Source organism: Ambystoma mexicanum, chromosome 1p (genome assembly GCF_040938575.1).
Source record: "Ambystoma mexicanum isolate Mex_15411 chromosome 1p, UKY_AmexF1_1, whole genome shotgun sequence".
NCBI lineage: Eukaryota > Metazoa > Chordata > Amphibia > Caudata > Ambystomatidae > Ambystoma > Ambystoma mexicanum.
In genome coordinates, this window is record NC_090921.1 from 411,571,517 (window position 1) to 411,589,547 (window position 18,031).

The 18,031-nt window shown below is 43.7% G+C and overlaps 1 protein-coding gene across 2 annotated transcripts in view; it reads right to left on the minus strand.

Annotated features, from left to right (window-relative positions):
- CPAMD8 (C3 and PZP like alpha-2-macroglobulin domain containing 8) overlaps positions 1-18,031 on the minus strand; it is a 1,947,746-nt gene that overhangs the window by 42,387 nt on the left and 1,887,328 nt on the right. The window contains exon 42 of one of the 2 annotated variants that reach the window (XM_069649211.1): positions 14,630-14,798. In XM_069649211.1, coding sequence (XP_069505312.1) covers positions 14,630-14,798 — 169 coding nt within the window. Of the gene's footprint in view, positions 1-14,629; positions 14,802-18,031 lie in introns of both variants that reach the window. The other variant, XM_069649210.1, reaches the window with a different exon arrangement.

Consider the following 18,031-nt stretch of genomic DNA (forward strand, 5'->3'; position numbering starts at 1 on the left):
CAAAATACAAAAGAAGAAACATACATTTGGGTTAAAGCCATAGTCACACAATACATTACATTTCAAAACTATTCAATTTGATAAATTCATTAAATTGAATCATTACATGTGTAATACCTTCATTCCTTGACACATCAATCCAATTTCATTTAAGAATCGAACAAGCAAATTAGTAAGGCATACATTATTACCCCACATAAGGCGAGATCATAGAAAATCTTTAGAAAATTCTGTGGCAAAGCTATACAGTTCTTTGTCAAAGCACTTTGTTGTGATCAAACACAAAGAGTAACAATCTAGAATCCATTGTTTCAGATACGACACCACAGAAATATCTTTACAAAAACGTCAGATAGCCTCAGCGTGTGCTCCTCAGAGTCAGAAGTATACCAATTCCTAGTACGTTCATGGGTATGGATTTGATTCACCCTACATCTTAAGTATGCCGTACAGGACTTAGGGCAAGGAAAATACTTTAGATAAGGTGGGAGCTGACCTAGCCTCTGGGGAACCTCGCCTATTCACGGTACGTGGAGTAATGATTCATGGATTCAATCGTAATTCTCCAATCATCCCTGAATAGCTTGACCTTAAATGCATCAGGATTGCACTTGAGCTCCAACACATTCAAGCCTATTCATTCCAGTACTTTGTCCCTTGGGATTAGGTGCTTTACAAATGTAAAAAATAAATAAAATACATAAATAAATATTGTCCCGAAACCCTTTCACAGACGGAACAGAGCCTTGCAACATGATCTGATTCAAGTCCATGTACAGTGAATTACTCTGAGGGCACACAAACTTAAAATAGGACAATAATTGTCTCCATTGGAATCTAGCCTGCAATGAGATTAAGTCAAGTTCATACCTGATAATTCCATTCGGCACTGACAGGGCAAGCACCAACAGCTTTGTCCAGATGGTCCCTTGCATGGCGTTCAGACAGGTAGTGAGCCTCTACAGAAGCCATGTCTAGCCCGTACAGCAGTACCAGCTCTATCTTACCCAAGTAATATTTAAGAACAGGCAGGCTAGAGAACCAGCATTATTTCCAGAAGATGCGCCTCATGTGGAATAGTAATGGAGCCAACTTTTCCTTTATTGCGCATATCCACATTCCGATTGACCCAATGTTGGATAGATTGTAACCCAGATAGTACTTAGATAGCACCCGTTCGACAATTTCCACCTCTAAGCACCATTGCATCACCTTAGAAGTCTTGAGTTTCGCACCATTATTTGCCAGATTATTCTATGTGGTACAGGCTGCAAAGATGTTAAGTTTGCTTTGAAGGCCCTGCAGTGTCTGATCAAAGATGATGATATCATCCGCAAAGGCCAGTCAGTGGATTTTCAGATGTCCCAGCCTTATGGCAATTAGATCCTGTCTCTTCCATAAATGTTCTATATCACACACATACAAATTAAACAGAGTCAGGGCCAAAATACACCCCTGTCTTAGTCCAAGGGAAACTTTAAAGAGTTTAGTGACAGCCCCCTCCTTATTAAGGTGAATCGTGACAGCCCCCTCCTTATTAAGGCGAATCCTGACAGTGGAGTTGTGATGCAATGCTGCCGCTAGAGAGATCTACCTGCGGCGCATCCTTCAATCTTAGTAGTTTGTACCAGAGCTGCTGGCGCTCGACACAATCAAAAGCCAAAGAGAGATCCAAGGAGGCCATATAAATGTTGCTCCCCTGAAAAGCCTTGGCACTAAGCAACAGATGTTTAACTAGTGTAGCATTGAGGGAAGTTCCAAGTCTGCTGCCTGAACCCTACCTGAAAGCACTATGGAATGTTTGCATTCACTGGATCAGGTCTCAAAGCAGCAATGTGGAAAAGACCTCAATCTGCAAACCCCCACAGATCCTATTCTACTTCGTACTTTGCAAAATCTTTCTCACAGACGTGTTCCTCTTTTCACCTCAGCTCTTCAGCATTCCTTTTCAACGGGCTATATCCTAGACACAGTTAAAACTGCTGTGGTTTCTCCTTTATTAAAAAAAGTCTCATCTTGACCCTGCTACAGTGGAAAATTATCGTCCCATTTCCCTTCTTCCTGTGGTCATGAAACTGCTCGAATCCATCTGTCCTCCACAACTCTCTGCTATTCTTGAGACTAATCACTTCCTTCAACCTTTTTAGGTGGGCTTTCGACCTGGCATGGGCACTGAATCTGTCCTGGTTTCTCTTCTTGACAACATTGCCTTACTTCAGGACCGTGGAGTGGTTGCTGCTCTTATTCTTCTTGACCTCTCCGCTGCCTTTGATACTGTTGACCACCACAGATGCCTCCGATGTCGTCTGGAAGCGGGAATTTCTGGTACTCCTCTGAAATGGTTTTCATTCTTTCTCTCCAGCCGCACCCAGACTGCTTCTCTGCCCCCTTTTACGTCCTCTCCTAATACCTTGGAGTGTGGAGTCCCACAGGGCTCGGCTCTCCTGCCTCTTTTGTTCAACTTCTACATGTTGGCTCTTGCTAAATTGATCTCTAGTCACAGCATTCACTTTTTTTCTTATGCCTTAATGCCTCTCCTACTGAGCCTCCATACAAGTTAAAGAACTGTCTCTTAGCAGTTTCTAAATGGATGTCTAATAATTGGCTTAAGCTTAATGGCGACAAAACCGAGCTACTGCTGGTTGATTCTACCTGCGCCAGTTCCTCTTGGTCCTCCGACTACTGGCCTTCCTACCCTGAACCTGCCACGGTAGTTAAAAGCCTTGGCCTTAAAATCATGTCCTCGGGATCCAGATCTGCTCAAGTGTCGACAATTTGTTAAACTTGGTTTGCCAAACTGAAAATATTGGAAAAGGTTTGCCCGTTTCTTCCGAATGCTTCAAGATCTAAAATTGTCACAGCCTCTGTTATGGGGTTCGTTGACTATTGCAATGGGATCTACCTGGGTCAACCAGAATTTCTAATTCAACATTTACAGATTCTTCAGAACTCGGCAGCCCGTCTTGCTATGAATGCGCCCCGACTGGCTCACGCTCAGGAACTCCTCTGCCAAATTCATTGGCTCCCTGTAAGAAGCTCCATCAAGTTTAAGGCTCTCTGTCTTGTTTATCGAACTATTCACAAAGGTGGGGCGGAGTTCTTACAATCCAAATTGACTCCTTAAAGACCTTGTAGAGTTCTTCGCTCGGCTAATCTCTCCCTGCTCTGCATTCCACGATTTCTCCGGGCCGGAGGGCGATCTTTCTCTGTGCTTGCTCCTACCTTGTGGAATGCTCTTTCGGCTGAGATCCGTACCATTCCGCAATTTCTTTCCTTTCGTAAAAAGGTTTCTGTTCCGAGTACTCCGTGCTGCATACTTCTTGCTTCTCGCCAGCCCATACTATGTCTTCCATCGTCCAAGGGCATGGGTTGAAACTCTCGATGTTATCATACTTAAGGTGGGAGCATTTGGCATCCATTGGAGGGTTACATTTGCTCTCGATAAAGGGGACCCGAGTATTTTCTAGAATTCCATCAGCCCCAAATGATGACATCACATCACCCTTAGAGTTGATGGTCTTCCAAAGTTGTCTGTTGTCAGCCTTTATAAGTAAACTCAGCATATATGGGTTTTCTCTAAGGTGTAGTTCATATCTTAAGGCTTTCAACAGATTACTAGGATGTTGACACTCCTATCTTTTGAGACTTGCAAATTCCTCTACAAAGACGGCTGACTCTGTGAATGACGTAATGGCACACCTTTTGGACCGCTTAGAGTCTCTAATTCTTCTATCAAACAAATGGGGTTGGAGTCCCTTAACACACCCCGCTGTTTTCAAGCTAACCCTGCGTATACATTCCCCAATACATTGGTCCAATGTCAACATTCAATATCCCCCGAGTGTACAGACCTTAGTGAGTGGATTTGCATTAATATTTCCAGTACCCTAGACCTGTTTAGTTGCTTGGAACCCCGACCCATTGGGCTCAATTCCCAAACAATTATATCAGATGCACCCACATCTCAAGGGACCTCCCCTGCAGTAGAGTCCCAGTCTGGACTGTAGAAGGATTATTCATGGCACACGCAGTCTGACTGTTCAGGCACTTGTCCCCCCTTCATTAGGATTTCCATGCATCTGCAGAGAAGTCAAGTACCCAGGCTCTTTGGGCAGATCCACCACCGGAGCCCCAAAACCTGAGCAAATGGTCTGAGGCACCTGTGGTTGAGGTACCACTTCATCCCTAGGCCTCTGTGACTTACTGTACTTAGGCAGTGTAACCATCGAAGGCCACAGGGCAGTACACTTTGACTGTTGAGCTCTGTTCAGTGCCTCAGATAGATTAAAGACCTCCCGTGTTATTTCCCCTTCAGTGGATTGCTGATCAGCACCTAACTGTTTGAAGGGGATGATGGGACTAGAGGGATGATCAATCATTACCGGGAGTAGTGGAGCGTTAGCAGACATTCCCTGTTTAGACTTCTTTTTTGTTCCCCGATTCCCCTTACTAGTTGTTACAACAGGTCCCTGCTCTATTGCTGGATCTAAGCTCTGCTCATTTAGATCAATAATTATGTCATTGTCTGATAGCTGGTTGCTGTGTTTTTTCAAGGAATTGGCAGACCTCGATTTCGCCGCTGGTTGATTCTTCGATTTTTCCCTTTATTCACTTTCCTCCTCTTTCTCCTGGTAGTGTAGATAGAAAAGGAAGGAGAGGAAAGATTCTCAACAGAGCCATTGCACACTACCTCACCCACAGATCTATCACCCTCTGCAATAGAGGTGTTACAGGGCAGTTCTGAAGGCCAAGTCTGTTCAGCCTGAACCGTACACTCCAACAATGGAGTAGGAGAGTCAGTAGGCTCTATCGAAGCCATGGATGTATGTTCCAAGGTAGTAGCCCCCACACACTGATGCGCCAGCCAAAGCCGTAAGATTCGGGAACAAGATGGTTTTAACTGTAGCAGCCTGTGTGGACTCAGAAAAGCCCGGAAGGAGTGCACAATCCCCCCTCTCACTCGACCCAAAGCCCCTAAAATAACCTTCCACAAAGGATAATTTTTCATTCATCAAATTGAGGATGTCTGTATTGGCCTTAATGCTCTCGAAACCAGTTCTTGTTGGTCATAGAGGGCCGTAAACTCTTTGTTAATGTTGGAGGAGAAATGTTCCCATGTGTGTGGATCTCTCAATTTATAGGGTGCACTGGGGGTTATTTGTTCCAAAAGTCAACAGCCGGGGAAGAGAACAACAGAGACTTCGCCACCGGATTGCTGGAAGGCTGTAGGTTCGTAGGCTGTGGCACAATGACATTGGGGGTCATTACAACCCTGGCGGTAGCCGTGCCTGTAAAACAAGCACAGCTGGCGTCGGAGTTGCATTTTTTCCGTCCCCTGGCAATGGGGAAGTACAGGGCCATTCCAACCTTGGCAGTCCCTGTATGTCCCCATTGCCAGGGGCCGGAATCCATTACTCCCCATTCCTATTGAGCCCAATAGGCAGGGGCCGGAATCCATTACTCCCCATTCCCATTGGGCTCAAAGGGAATGGGGAGGTCGGATGCACCGGCACCATTGTAAATGGTGCCGGTGCATCCGACATGCTGTGCTCGCGGGTATCTTTATGGCCGCCAGGGCCACAACTCGTAGTTTGCCGGTCCAGGGACTACAGTACGAGAAAGCTTACCGGTACCGTAGTTCCCGGACCGGCAAACGTATGAGGCCCATCTTGGGTAGTTACCCTAGTAGAGCCAGTCTGATGCTCCAGCCTCTGTTCCGAATTCAAATGCCAGCTGTTTTGCAGAGCGGGAGGAGCAGCCAGAACAGGTAAGTTCCCGGGGTAAGTATTTTTACTAGCACACACATCAACCCATGCTTTCCCGGCCTTGCTGACAGAAGACGTGTTGCAATCTGGAGCTTCCTTTGACAGACACACTGATAACAATTCGATATCTGTGAGCTCCAGTTGCCCTCCTCCCTCTGATTCAACCATGGGGATAAGGCCCGCTTTATTTGCTGTGGAAGACCCAAAGGTGCCCAGGATGTTTATTCTCGACAAGACGCCACCTCAATCTAATCTATGTTTTAAGGGCCCACCTCATTAACAGCATCATCATTAAACAACAATGAATAGGACTGGTGGAAGCCAAAGACGAATGCATCATGGTTAACATCTTGTGTGAGTGAACAAGGAGGGGTGGAATGGGGACAAGATTGTAACCCCCCCGTAAGCTCGGCATCACTGGTTGCCTGGTAGCCTGAAAGCCCACCCGTTTGTTAGTAAGATAGTCAATGGAAATTGAAGATGGTATAGGAAAAATGCTCAATGGTGCTGGAGGACTCAGTCTTTTCCGCATCAGCCTCTCCCGAAACAGGCAGTGTCATTTTCCTGAAGTAGGGGGCTATCATCTTTGAGCCCATCTGGATTATCTTCTACATTAATGACTGCTTCCCCGCACACCCCCTGCATCATACTTACAACTTGAACTGGCTGCTGGCGTGTATGTTAAGAGGATTGGGTAAAGACCACAGGGGTGCAGGAGGTCATCGCTGCTATACCAGAAGCTCTGATTGCCCCCAACCTCAGAGTCCACTGTGCTATGGGAGGTGCCCCAAAGGCACTCTTGGTCGGCCTGTGGAGTGTGTCAATAGCCCTCTTTAGTTGATATCAGGTAGAGAGAAAGAGTCTAGGCCTGCAGCACAAGGTACGTTCCACAACAGTAATCTCAAGAGCCAAGTACCTCCAGTTAAGGAAGGAGGGACCAACTCAAAGGCTATCCGCCCACAGTTGTTGGCCCTCTTGGTCCGATTACTAGAGTTAGAATTTGAGATCGGAAACACGAGAGTCCAACTCAAAGGCTATCTGTCCGCAAGTGTTGACCCTCTATTCTGACAAAGAAGTCCACTTCTTGACAGTAGCAAAGTTAATCCAAACAGCAGGTTACCACATGTACACTGTATACCCTGCAATGAAAGTGCTGCCTGATCCCAGACAACCTACTAACATAAGCCCCGAATATGCTGCCACATCCACGGTTAGCGGCCATCCAGACAGCACTGACTGCACCGACTGCCTCTCTGCAAACCCTCTGTGGCAGCTCGGCGGGAAAAAGAGTATTTGAATTGCAGTGCCGCCTCCTTCAATGGACAAGGTAAGCAGACTACACGCTCTGCCAAGACTGCCCAGACACCTGCACCGTATGCCTCTCTGCAGCCTCTCCAAAGTATAACTTTGGAACTGGTAACGTTACGGCACAAGGCCCCAATCCATCTTAAAGTTGGACTCATTAAGTGTTAGGTGAACGCATCTGTGGATATTCTAACTGTCGCTACTGGATTGCATGCATACAAATACGTAGCTGTATTTCACTGGTTTTTGAGGTATTTGTTTACTTTCATCTCCTAAGGGTGCATGTATATGTCTGTTTTATATTATGTGGTGACAATATTTGACTAAAGGTTTTACTTGCTGATTGTGTAATCTAAAGCCTAATACATCTACTTACCTGTCTAACTTGAATTATTGGTGTTCTGTGTGGCATCATTGTAGCCCTAGACCACTCTCACAGCCCTCCTGTGATAAAGACTTGACGCTCTGCTACCCTACATTGTTTGGTTTTGGCTAGTTCTCAGTCTCTCCCTTTCCACCATAATAGGGTGGCATCTCGAAATCCACCCCCAGGGTAGATTTTGGAAATCCATCTTAACATACACTCACAGACCTCTAGCTGTTGCCAGCTTCCTGTTGTCTAATACTGCATATGGAGCAAGTTGCTGACGTAGCTCTGGTGAACAAGCATTACAAATGTGCTCAAACATAACTAAATTAATCATGCCTTCAAATAAGTCCTCCTTGTAACCTCTCCCCCCCTACCGGCCAAGTCTTTCCAGAATGTATTCACCCATGCATGCCAGATAATATTTGCTTTTTTTTTGTGCTCCCTAAAGATTTCAGAGTATTGAGAGTGAGTCCTGCCAAACCTCTCCACTAATCTATTCTTCAAACATTCATAAGCACTCTGAAGAAGTTTATCCATGGGGTATATAAGACCTTCTCAGAATCCAATAGCCCAGCCATCTTGCAAGCTCACCCAAATGACTTCAGCAACAAGATATAATTCCTCTCCTTTTATTACTCACCAACCCCTTGGGAGTTCCGAGAGAAGTCATTGACCCCTCTAACCATCGTCCAACGCTTTGGGATGGTGCTCTTTGCCTTGGCCATGCGCCTTAATTTTCAGTCGTTCAAATTCTCTAGTTTATTTCAGCTCTTGCCTTTTCATGCATCAGTCTGTCTCACACCTTCTCTTCCTTGATGTTCAATGGTTCCTACTTCAATTTCTCCCACTCATTATCCCTTTCTTTTTCCAGCTGTGTCGGGTGGGCTCCTTTATAAGCCAACTCCATTTTCTGACACGTAATGGTTTCCTCCATGGCAGGGCAGTGAGGTAAAGGTTGGGACGCAAGGGAAGAGTATCCTCCTCCTCTGTGGCAAACTGCTCTTGGAATTGGCCTCTATGAGTTCAGTGGCAGCTGAACTTCGTTCTCTTCTACCGACACTTTTCTTATTTTTTCAACTTAAAATTTGTTCAGGGTTTAAACATCTTGTTAGGGAGGTTTTCCATAAGCCCGGTGAGGATGGTCTTTACATATGTCTTCCTTACGCAGGTAGCAAGGATTTCCTCAAATGTCACTACTCTCTCTAAGTGGCAGTGTGATAGCGTAACTCTTTGAATGTGAGTGGGCTGGTTGACAGGAACAGTCCTTACATTTCACAAATACCAAATGAAAGAATGTCCACACAATATATTTTTAGATAATATATCAATATCCGAAAAGGTAATATGCAACATTCCATTTACAAGAAATTTCCGACTTCTGGAGTCACCGAAAGTTCAATTAAGAGTCTGTCCTAGAATAGAAAATGCAGTTACAGGCAAGTAAAATGCTTTTCCTACCTATGGTAGTAAAGAGGTAAGTTTAAAAAGGACATGGGCAAAATCCTCGATGAAGAAGAGGGGTCGGGAGATTCAGCTGAAGAAAAGGCCCACCAGCAGCACCAGATATTTAGGAAAGCCATTTCCTGGGTCCTAGAAGCAGTTCTGCAGCAGACAGTTAGTCATTTCCAGAGGTGGTGGTCACTGTCCATATTGTTTGGCGACTACTACCAAGGAAAGGGATCCAGCAATGACACACTAGTGCAGGAGGGACACTGAGACGCTTTGGGAGAATTATTATTAAAAATTCAGCATCAAGGAGCCGAGCTGAGTCAGAGGAGCTGAAATGCAAAGAAACTACAGTCAGTGGTAGTCCTCCGTTGTCCTCAGGATTCGGTTGCTGAGATTCAGGTGGGCTTGGAATCCCTGTGTAAATGATTATTGTAGTTTTGCTCACCAGAGAGGGTCAAGCCATAGATGAAGGGCCAGCAGACATGTTTGGTGGTGTGGTCAAAGGAAAAAGGGCAGCACAAGACCATGGAGCTTCCCAGATGTGTAAGATGGACCCGGAGCACTTGCCTGATGTTCTGGGATGAAGAAACTCGGGTCCAGATGGTGTAGCTAGTCTTTTGGATCCCAGCAGCGAAGGAGCTCCTGGTTCCGAATCCAGTGACGCCAGAACGGTCAAAATCTCCAGGGAAACAGAGCCTTTGAGCAGGAAAGGTGATCCACATTTCCCTACCGAATCAGGCAGAAGGTGCTGGAGTTAATTCCTTTTAAGTCTTCTGGAGAGGTAGAGCTTTGCTGACGGAGTCAGTGCAGCGTCAACAAATAATGGTGTAGATCTTTAGTCGGCCCATCATTGAGCAGCAGTCCTTTAAGGAGTGCCAGTTCAGTGTTCCAGTTGCAAAAATGGTAAATTGGGAAGGGGGTCTGCTTTTATGCCATTAAGGAGCAGTGACTGAATACATCATTTAATCCAGTGGTCGAAGTGAGCGGGAGCGGTCGGGAGCGGCGCTCCTATACTTTTTTAAATTACCTTTTACAGCTCCTAGACTTTTATTTTTTTTTAAAAACGTTACCGAATGGTTTCGTTTTAAAATAAATGTGTAGGAAGAAGTTGAAACTTGCACTTTCAGTGCACTGCACTGAACGTTCCCTTAAACAGCAGGTGCAAGTGTTTGGGGGTGTGTATTGTGTGTCGGAGGGGATGTGGTGATGGGGTTTCCGGGGAATGGGTGGAGGCCAGCAGGGAACATAGTTCCACTGCTTCTTTTCGTACACTTCGACCACTGATTCAATCCCATGCCAAGTATCATTCAAATAGAGGGAATTTCAGCCATTAGCTGGCCATCGCTCCAAGCATACCCAGGCACTCAAGAAGGTGTCACATACACAAAGGAAGGGAATCCACACTATCCCAGACAGACATCTGTATGTGCTTGTTAGAACTGGTTTCAGGCTTACTACAGTGCCCAGACCTGAGATACAGGCAATATGTGTCAAAACATAGCAACTCCTTCCCATACAGACAAAGAGGGGCAGGGGATAGACATGTGACCCTTCCATTTAGTTAATGGAGGAAGGGTTAAATATGAATTCAAGCTGGGTAAAATGGTTTCTACGAGGTGGAAGACCTGTTACACAAAGAAAATGCCGCCGCCAGCCTAGCCACATGACTAACGGAGAGGGAGTACCAAGGCAGAAGTAATTTCAGGGGAATCCCTGCCTCAAGAGTGATAATGACTACAAAGGGAAAGCACACAAACAGAGCCACTCTCTCAGACAGGCATCAGATTAAATCTGTCTGGGGTGGAAAATGGAGTCAAAAACAAAAGAATCGGCAGAAAGTCGAGGGAATCCACAAGTTAGCCAAAATAACATCAACAATGGGATTGTGCCCAAACACTGCTCACTCCTGAAATATAGAAAGGGGCTAAAGATGCCTCTCTTTAAATAACGTTTATCAGGACATTGCTGACATCCTGCAGAATTTCCTCCAACAAGACTGTGACTAATTTCCCTTTTCTAATATGCATCCCCTACGTGTAGACTTTACATCCCTTCTCTACATATCCTTTATACTGTACCCTGAACACTTTAATCTTCTAACTGTAATAATTATAATATTGTATGCCATTGTGTCCAGTTGTTGTACAGTGCTTTGTTGCTTTCCACTTATTTGTATTTAGTGAATTTTATATAGCGCTTTAAGCCAAAGCGATTTACATGAAACAACAGGTAATACATAAGAAGTAATTTAATACAAGTCATGAGTCAAATAACCGAGAACAAAATGCAGAACAATTTGCCAAGATCATTAGAATAAAACATGAGTGGGATAGAGCAATTGAGGGAAATAGTAGAGAACAGACAGGTGGGAGATTGGAGTAGGTGATATTTTAAGGATGTGCGGAAAGATGAATATGAGGTGATGGAGCGGATGGGAATTAGCTTTGGATAATGGCTTTTATCTTATTGTATTGCCCATAGTCCTTGCCAAAATTGGGCTACCCTTTCGTTCCCAATGATTCTATCTTACAATGCAATATGAATTTATTTATTTATTTATAATATGCTCATAGCCACAAATGACTTTACATATACAAACAGTTTAAAACACAGAATCACCAATCCATAATTCTAAAAAATGTTCATACAAAAATTCCCTCTGATAGATCCTTTAAAATTGTTAAAACTAATTCATAAAATGTCATCATGTGATATACCAAATAAATATCATTATCTTCCATCAGACATTTCCAAATAGTTTCAACATCTTCAGTTAGACTGGAATTCTTATAGCGTAAGAGGTACTTTTCATGAATAAGTACAAGACTCTCACAGAAGCATATTAAGTGTTTGGCAATTTCAATTTCTAACATGCCACATAATCTACAAAACCTTGTCTTTCTCTCACATCCCAATTTAGCGCCTAGGATTTCCATTGTATTGCAGCGGTTACATTTGAACATAAAGTACTGTCTCACAGTTGCCGCAGTAGGAAAGGCATATTGGTATTTGGGTTTCACCGACGTAGGTGGCCAATGTTCTAAAAATAAACCGCTTGTAGATTTTGTGGATAGGCTGATCATGTCACGCTCCTTTGCATAGCTATATATACTCCTTGTAACAGCTTTTTGATCTTAACTTGCTTTAGGAGTAGCCAACTATGAATTTAAGCAGACCTATCAGAGAATGAGTCTGCACACATTTTACCAAAGGGATGGCGGTACCAGGTGCAATGTCACCGGTTGTCCTCTTGGATATTTGTACCGCAGTTACATGTGAGGTGGTGGTCAGTGAATTTCACAGACTGCGTTGTAGAGCTTATTTCAACAAGGTGAGGCTGGTAAACCCATTTACTCTTACACTGTAATCATTTCTAGCACCACCAATGGCCTTGTATAAAAAGTGGTACTATTTTGAATAAAGACGGTATGTCATAATTTCAATTGAGAATCATTGAATGTGTGGCTTTCAAGGCCTTTGGCAGGCCCTCAAAAGGTTAAGCATTTGAAACTATAGTTCTCTCAGGGTGGTATCTTTCATAGATTGACCTGCTATTTGTCTTTCTCCCTTCTGAGGTTTTTGAGTAATGATCCTATTCTGGTTTGTTCAGGATCTTGAGCTGGCCTCTAAAGGCGAGTTCAGAACTTGTACTGAAAAACATTAAATAAGGTGACCAGGCTACTTAATTACTGGGAATTTCTTCAATGTTGCTTGTCACATTTTAAAATGAATACCTTGCCTGACAAAAGAGAACATTAAAAGCATGTGAAGATGTGATCGATAGCAGTTATATCTGATTAAAGTTTGATTTCAGAGTTTTGACATTGATTTTGGCTAGTCCAACACAAGACAGAAATAAATTTAAATGTTTAGAATTACAAAGAGGGAAATTTGAAATTGCTTGTTCAAAACACTGCCAATTGGAGGAACGCCCATTGGAGAAAATTGTTCCCTGAATTGTCCCACTCAGAAGCCAAAATTATTCAGCCTCAATCTGAAATGTTGCAGCGTGGTAGGCATGTAGCTTGTTACCTCTGGATTACCAGAAGCAGCAGGAGGAGTAATATTTACTTCACTTTAATACTTATATAGCGCCACACACCTGTAGACCTAAGAGCACGAATACAACAGAAAAAAACAAACAAGAACAATGTAGACGTATGTCAGGTTGAGAGCACTAGTCAACTCCTTTGTTGAAAAGATGTGTCTTAATCACGCTTTTATGTCAATTCAGACAAGGAATAGCCTGCAGTGTGGCTGGAAGCTCATTCCACGCGGTAGGCTCCCAGGTATCAAATCTGACTCCCCCGTACTTTTGCAGTTTTAAGCGTGGCTGGAAGAGCAGAGTACTCTCCTACGCGGCGCAGCCTTCAGACGTTCAGCCAGATATCAGGGAGCATTACCGAAAAGGCATTTATGTCTCAAAGTGAGGGCGTTGTGCCTAATTCTATGCTTCACAGAGAGCCAGTGAAGGGAACGTCTAGCTGCAGTGATATGATCCTGCCTGCCAAGTCCACAAACAGTCCATACATCCCCATTATGGACAGTCTGAAGTTTATTCAGGTTAGACAAATACAGCAACTTGGAGTTGATGAGAGCAGAAGCCATGAGAGAGATCTATTCGCCTCAGAAGGATATGGACAAATCTGTCTCAGAAGTCTGGTGCTATAAGCACAAGAAGAGTGCAAAGGAGCAGTGTTCTTAGTAAACGATAGCTGTGAGTTGAAAAAAACTCCAAAGGCGGTGACATGAGGGGCCAATGAAATAGGATATCCAGCTATCAGGGATTATAACAAGAGTCCAGTTTTCTTAACCCAGGACCAGAGGCCAGAGCCTACAATCAAGATTTCAATTTTGTTGTCATTCAGTGCTAGCTAAATCAACGCCATCCATGACTGAATCGAGGTGTACGTCTGTGTGTCATCCGCATAATTCGTTTAGCTGACACCTATGCTGTCCAGCGGGTCAAAGACAGGCTGGGTATAAAAATTAAAACGGGTTGGTGATAGACAGGAGCCCTGTGGTACCCCGTAGGTAAGTTGAACAGGGCAAGCTTGATAATCACCCACAGCAACCCTCGCAGAGTAGGCCCCAAAAAGGACTCAATCCAAGCCACATCACTCCCCGAACATCTAGAAATTTCAACCAATCTTCTAGCCAGCAGGGTGTGATCCACCAAATCGAAAGCGGCTGAGAGATCCAGCAGCAACATAAGAGCAGTGTGACATTTATCAATAATGCCCGCAAAGTTAGACTTGAGATCCAGCAAGGCAGTCTATGTCCCTTGATTGGCACAGAAGCAAGATTGGCAGACCCCAAGTAAATTATGTGTCTCAAACTCCTGCAGCTGTAGGTATGCAATACTACCCAGGACCTTCAAGCAAAAAGGGACATTAGTAATGGGGCAGTAATTACTAGCTATGGCAGGGACCAGATTTACATTATTTTTAAAGGAACTAGTGTGGGAAGCTGATGTAGACATTTTCTGCTCAATCTCAGCACATGTCCATTAATATTGAATAGGACAGATTTGGTTAAAAGGTTAAACTAGAAAACAACCACATTCAATTATTCACTGAAGTTATTCACGGCACATCAGCATGAATGCATACAATGTCTTTTCAAGAAGGAAGACTGTTCTAAAGTCACGCAACCGTTAAACAAATTACTGTTTGTATGAACAACAAGCATACTAGTCTATTTCAAACATGAGAATATTTAGCACTGTGCAGAAATTTACCATTCTTCAGTAGTCACTGTTTCCTTTATCTTCTGTCTTTCTAACGTGTTGACTGTGGGAATCAGATCCCCTGTAATTTCAACGATGTCGTCAATGTCTGCAGCGTATGGTTCCGGATCGTATTCGTAGGAGTAATATGAAAGCTCTGATTGTAGGCTTGGAACCTCCTCTGCTTTGGATGTAAAAATTATAGTGAATAAATGTATGGTTAAGACAGTGGTGCCGCAATGTAAGAACCATTAATAGGAGCAAATGAATGTAATCTTCATTGTGTTTTATTTACAGCAGTAACATTTTTATTGGCATAGTTATTGTATGTATTTATGGTAAGGTGAATGAATGGATAGGTGAGGAAGTTTAAGCATAACGGTCATAGTAGAGAATGACAAAGTTGTTGCAATTTTTTCAGTTTATTTGATACTCTGTTTATTAATTTAATCTTTCACAACGTGTTTAATAACAGATACGAGTCTCTAAGCGCAGGACTGGGATTTGAACCTGTGTTGTTCTGCGTTGTTTTTCTTCCAAGACAAATGCGTCGCCCATGATCTATCCGCCAGGTCGCAGATCATAGTTTTTAAACTCATACAACATTATTTCATACATATAAAATCAATTGCAGGGAGACATTTCCTCCATAATTGAGTTCCTGTAATAACTCACAAGGATTGTAACACATCTTATTATTCACCAGTGCAGAATATAAGAACTGTAATATTTCTGTTACTGTAATAGTTCCATATTGCAACCATATTGGGGTAGATATAACTTTATAATATAACATACATTTGAACAGACAAATAAAACATGTATAATATCATGAGTATCAAGTTACACAAAGGATATATTCTTTTAGAATAGGGAATCTCTTACCATACTCCCTTGATAAACTTTTAAGGATAACAGAAAACATTTAAAACTCATATAAAACATGTGTACTTCTTTTAGGGAGATGTATCAGTTGCATGCTTAATCCCATCTCCTAGTCAGACCCCCAGCACGATGTGCTCGACTTCTGGTCCTTTTCCTTTCTGTCCTGACCGATGGGAGCCTTTTTCCCCCTCATTCATTCTTATGCACTCTGACTTTTTGGGAACTCTGTTCTTTCTGTTTTACTTTATTATATGGAGTCTGCTTTCCTCCATATCTCTTTAAGGCATCTGTCTTACACTTTTTCAGCAAACAGCACCCTATGTGCAGTGTTGCTGGGAACCCTTTGGGGTTACACTTTTTCAGCACACAGCACCCTATGTACAGTGTTTCTGGGAACCCTTTGCGTTCTCTTTTGAGATTCTTTGCTTTTCCCTAAGAACTACTGTTCTTATGGAAAGAGGGATACTTTGTATCCTTCCTAAAACTTTCTTATGAGAGATTAGCACACACCACCTTATGTGGAGTGCTAAGGGGATACCTAATATCCCCCTCCTCTCTGCTGCTGTGACTTTATAGTCACAGTGACAACCCTAAAGTTACGGCTGGTGGCAGTGGACCTATTCTACCAAGTTTTGAGCTATTCTTTACCACAGACTGTATTCACAGTCTCGGTTGTGCACAACAGGGTCACCTATGCTCTAACATGGTGGCATCTTTTTTTTTCAGAATTTACTGTGTGGTTGTTAGCCCTTCTTCTACCATTCTGGGAGGGGGAAGTCTGTGTATGTGTTTTGCCTTTGGCTGGAACCCCTCGGTGATTCCGCGCCTAGTCTCCAGTGTGTCTGCGCAGGTAGGAAGCAGGGGAGAAGTTTAACATAGTCCTGTCCTTTGTTTGCCCGAGTGCCTGAATGGAACTAGTTCCCACTGGGGGGCTGGTTGTCCTGATTGCACAGCCACCCACCCTTTTCTGTAAACTGCTGAGAGAGTTTGTAGAGGAGTGAATGAGAAATCCGAATATAAGGTGAGGTTCCTGAGGTAGAAGGCAAGTCGACCACTGGAACAGAAGAGTACCAGAGATGCTTGCAGACCCTTCCAGTAACCGTGAAGCAACCACTGCTGTCCTGATCCTGTTTTTTATCGACAGGGGAGCTCCGAAGAGGAGGTCCTCTTCCCTTTGGCTGGTGTGACCAACCAGCCCAAGATGAACTACAAATCGAGCCATCTCCTGAGGTGCTGTGAGCATCCAGGGCTGCAAACCGCGAATACCAGGAGACCTCCTACTCTTTTGCAGTGCAACATCTTGGCATGGACAAATCTGGCCAGAAATTTGGTGAGCTCCAGTTGAACCTCCAGAGGCACGATCCCACTCATCCAAGTCCCCTCACCAGAGTGCATGACTTAAGAACCGAGGAAGAACGGGGTGATAACCGTCCTTTGTTGGAGCCGATAAAAAGGCGCCAAAACCGCAGTCCGACATGAGAGACCAAAGAAATCCAAGCTGAGGGTCCTTTCTCGCGACTGCTGCTGTGACCTCCCATTCAGACTCCTTCCTTTCGTCGACAGACCGGGTCCGTCGCTGCTGCACAGGAAAGAATCCAGCTGCATTTACTTCTTGTAACCCAAGGTACTGTGGTGCTAAAGGTATAACTTACCCTACTCCGAAGAGTCGCTCCAGTGTGACCTGAGTGCCTTACGAGGTGTTTGAGTGGCCACCCATACCTCTGGCCCAGGCTTAACAGCTTGTGTCCTTTTAGGGTGTCCTTTGCAGGGTCCCTATAACTTGTGTTATCTGGCTAAGCATTTTTATTTTAGTAACTAAAAGGAGCTTTGCCTTTCCTGTTGCTACATATGACTTTTTGTTCTACTCCTACACTTACTTTTGGATAGTTAGGGATTGGACTTACAAAGCATTAGAAGCCTTGAAAAGTGTCACGATAACGTAAAGTATTGCTAAAGTGTGAATAGCAATACTTTTCCTTCCTGCACACTTTGTCTGATATGACTTTACTAAATTAATGCAATTACCGTTTATCTGTAATCAATGCGAGTGTGTAGCATTACTAGTAATACGGGTGAACTGTCATTAGTGTAATTCTCTGTAACATTTGGAACCATGAGCAACTACAGTTGAAGCAGTAACCTTTGAAAAGTATCTGCAACCCTACATTCTCCTGACTCTCTGCAATTATGAGCCACCTCCATGGCAGCACTTACTAGTTCCTTTGCACACTCTCCTCCCCCCTGGCACTTCTCCCTCTGCACCCAGCACTTTCGCGATATGAATGACACAGAGCCAAGTAAGATTGTTGTTTTTGTCCTCCTTCTGTGTTCCCTTCCTTGTCTTGTTGTACTTGTGTACAGACGCGTTATAAATGACTTATCAGATCCTATCATATCATTTGGAATAATTCCTATGTGTATTGGTTAGTCTAAAAAGGTATTTACCTACCTGCCTTGTGTATATAAAATAAATCTATATAACTTTCAGTGTGTAAGAGTTTCTTTGGACTTTTGTAATGACTGGGTTCA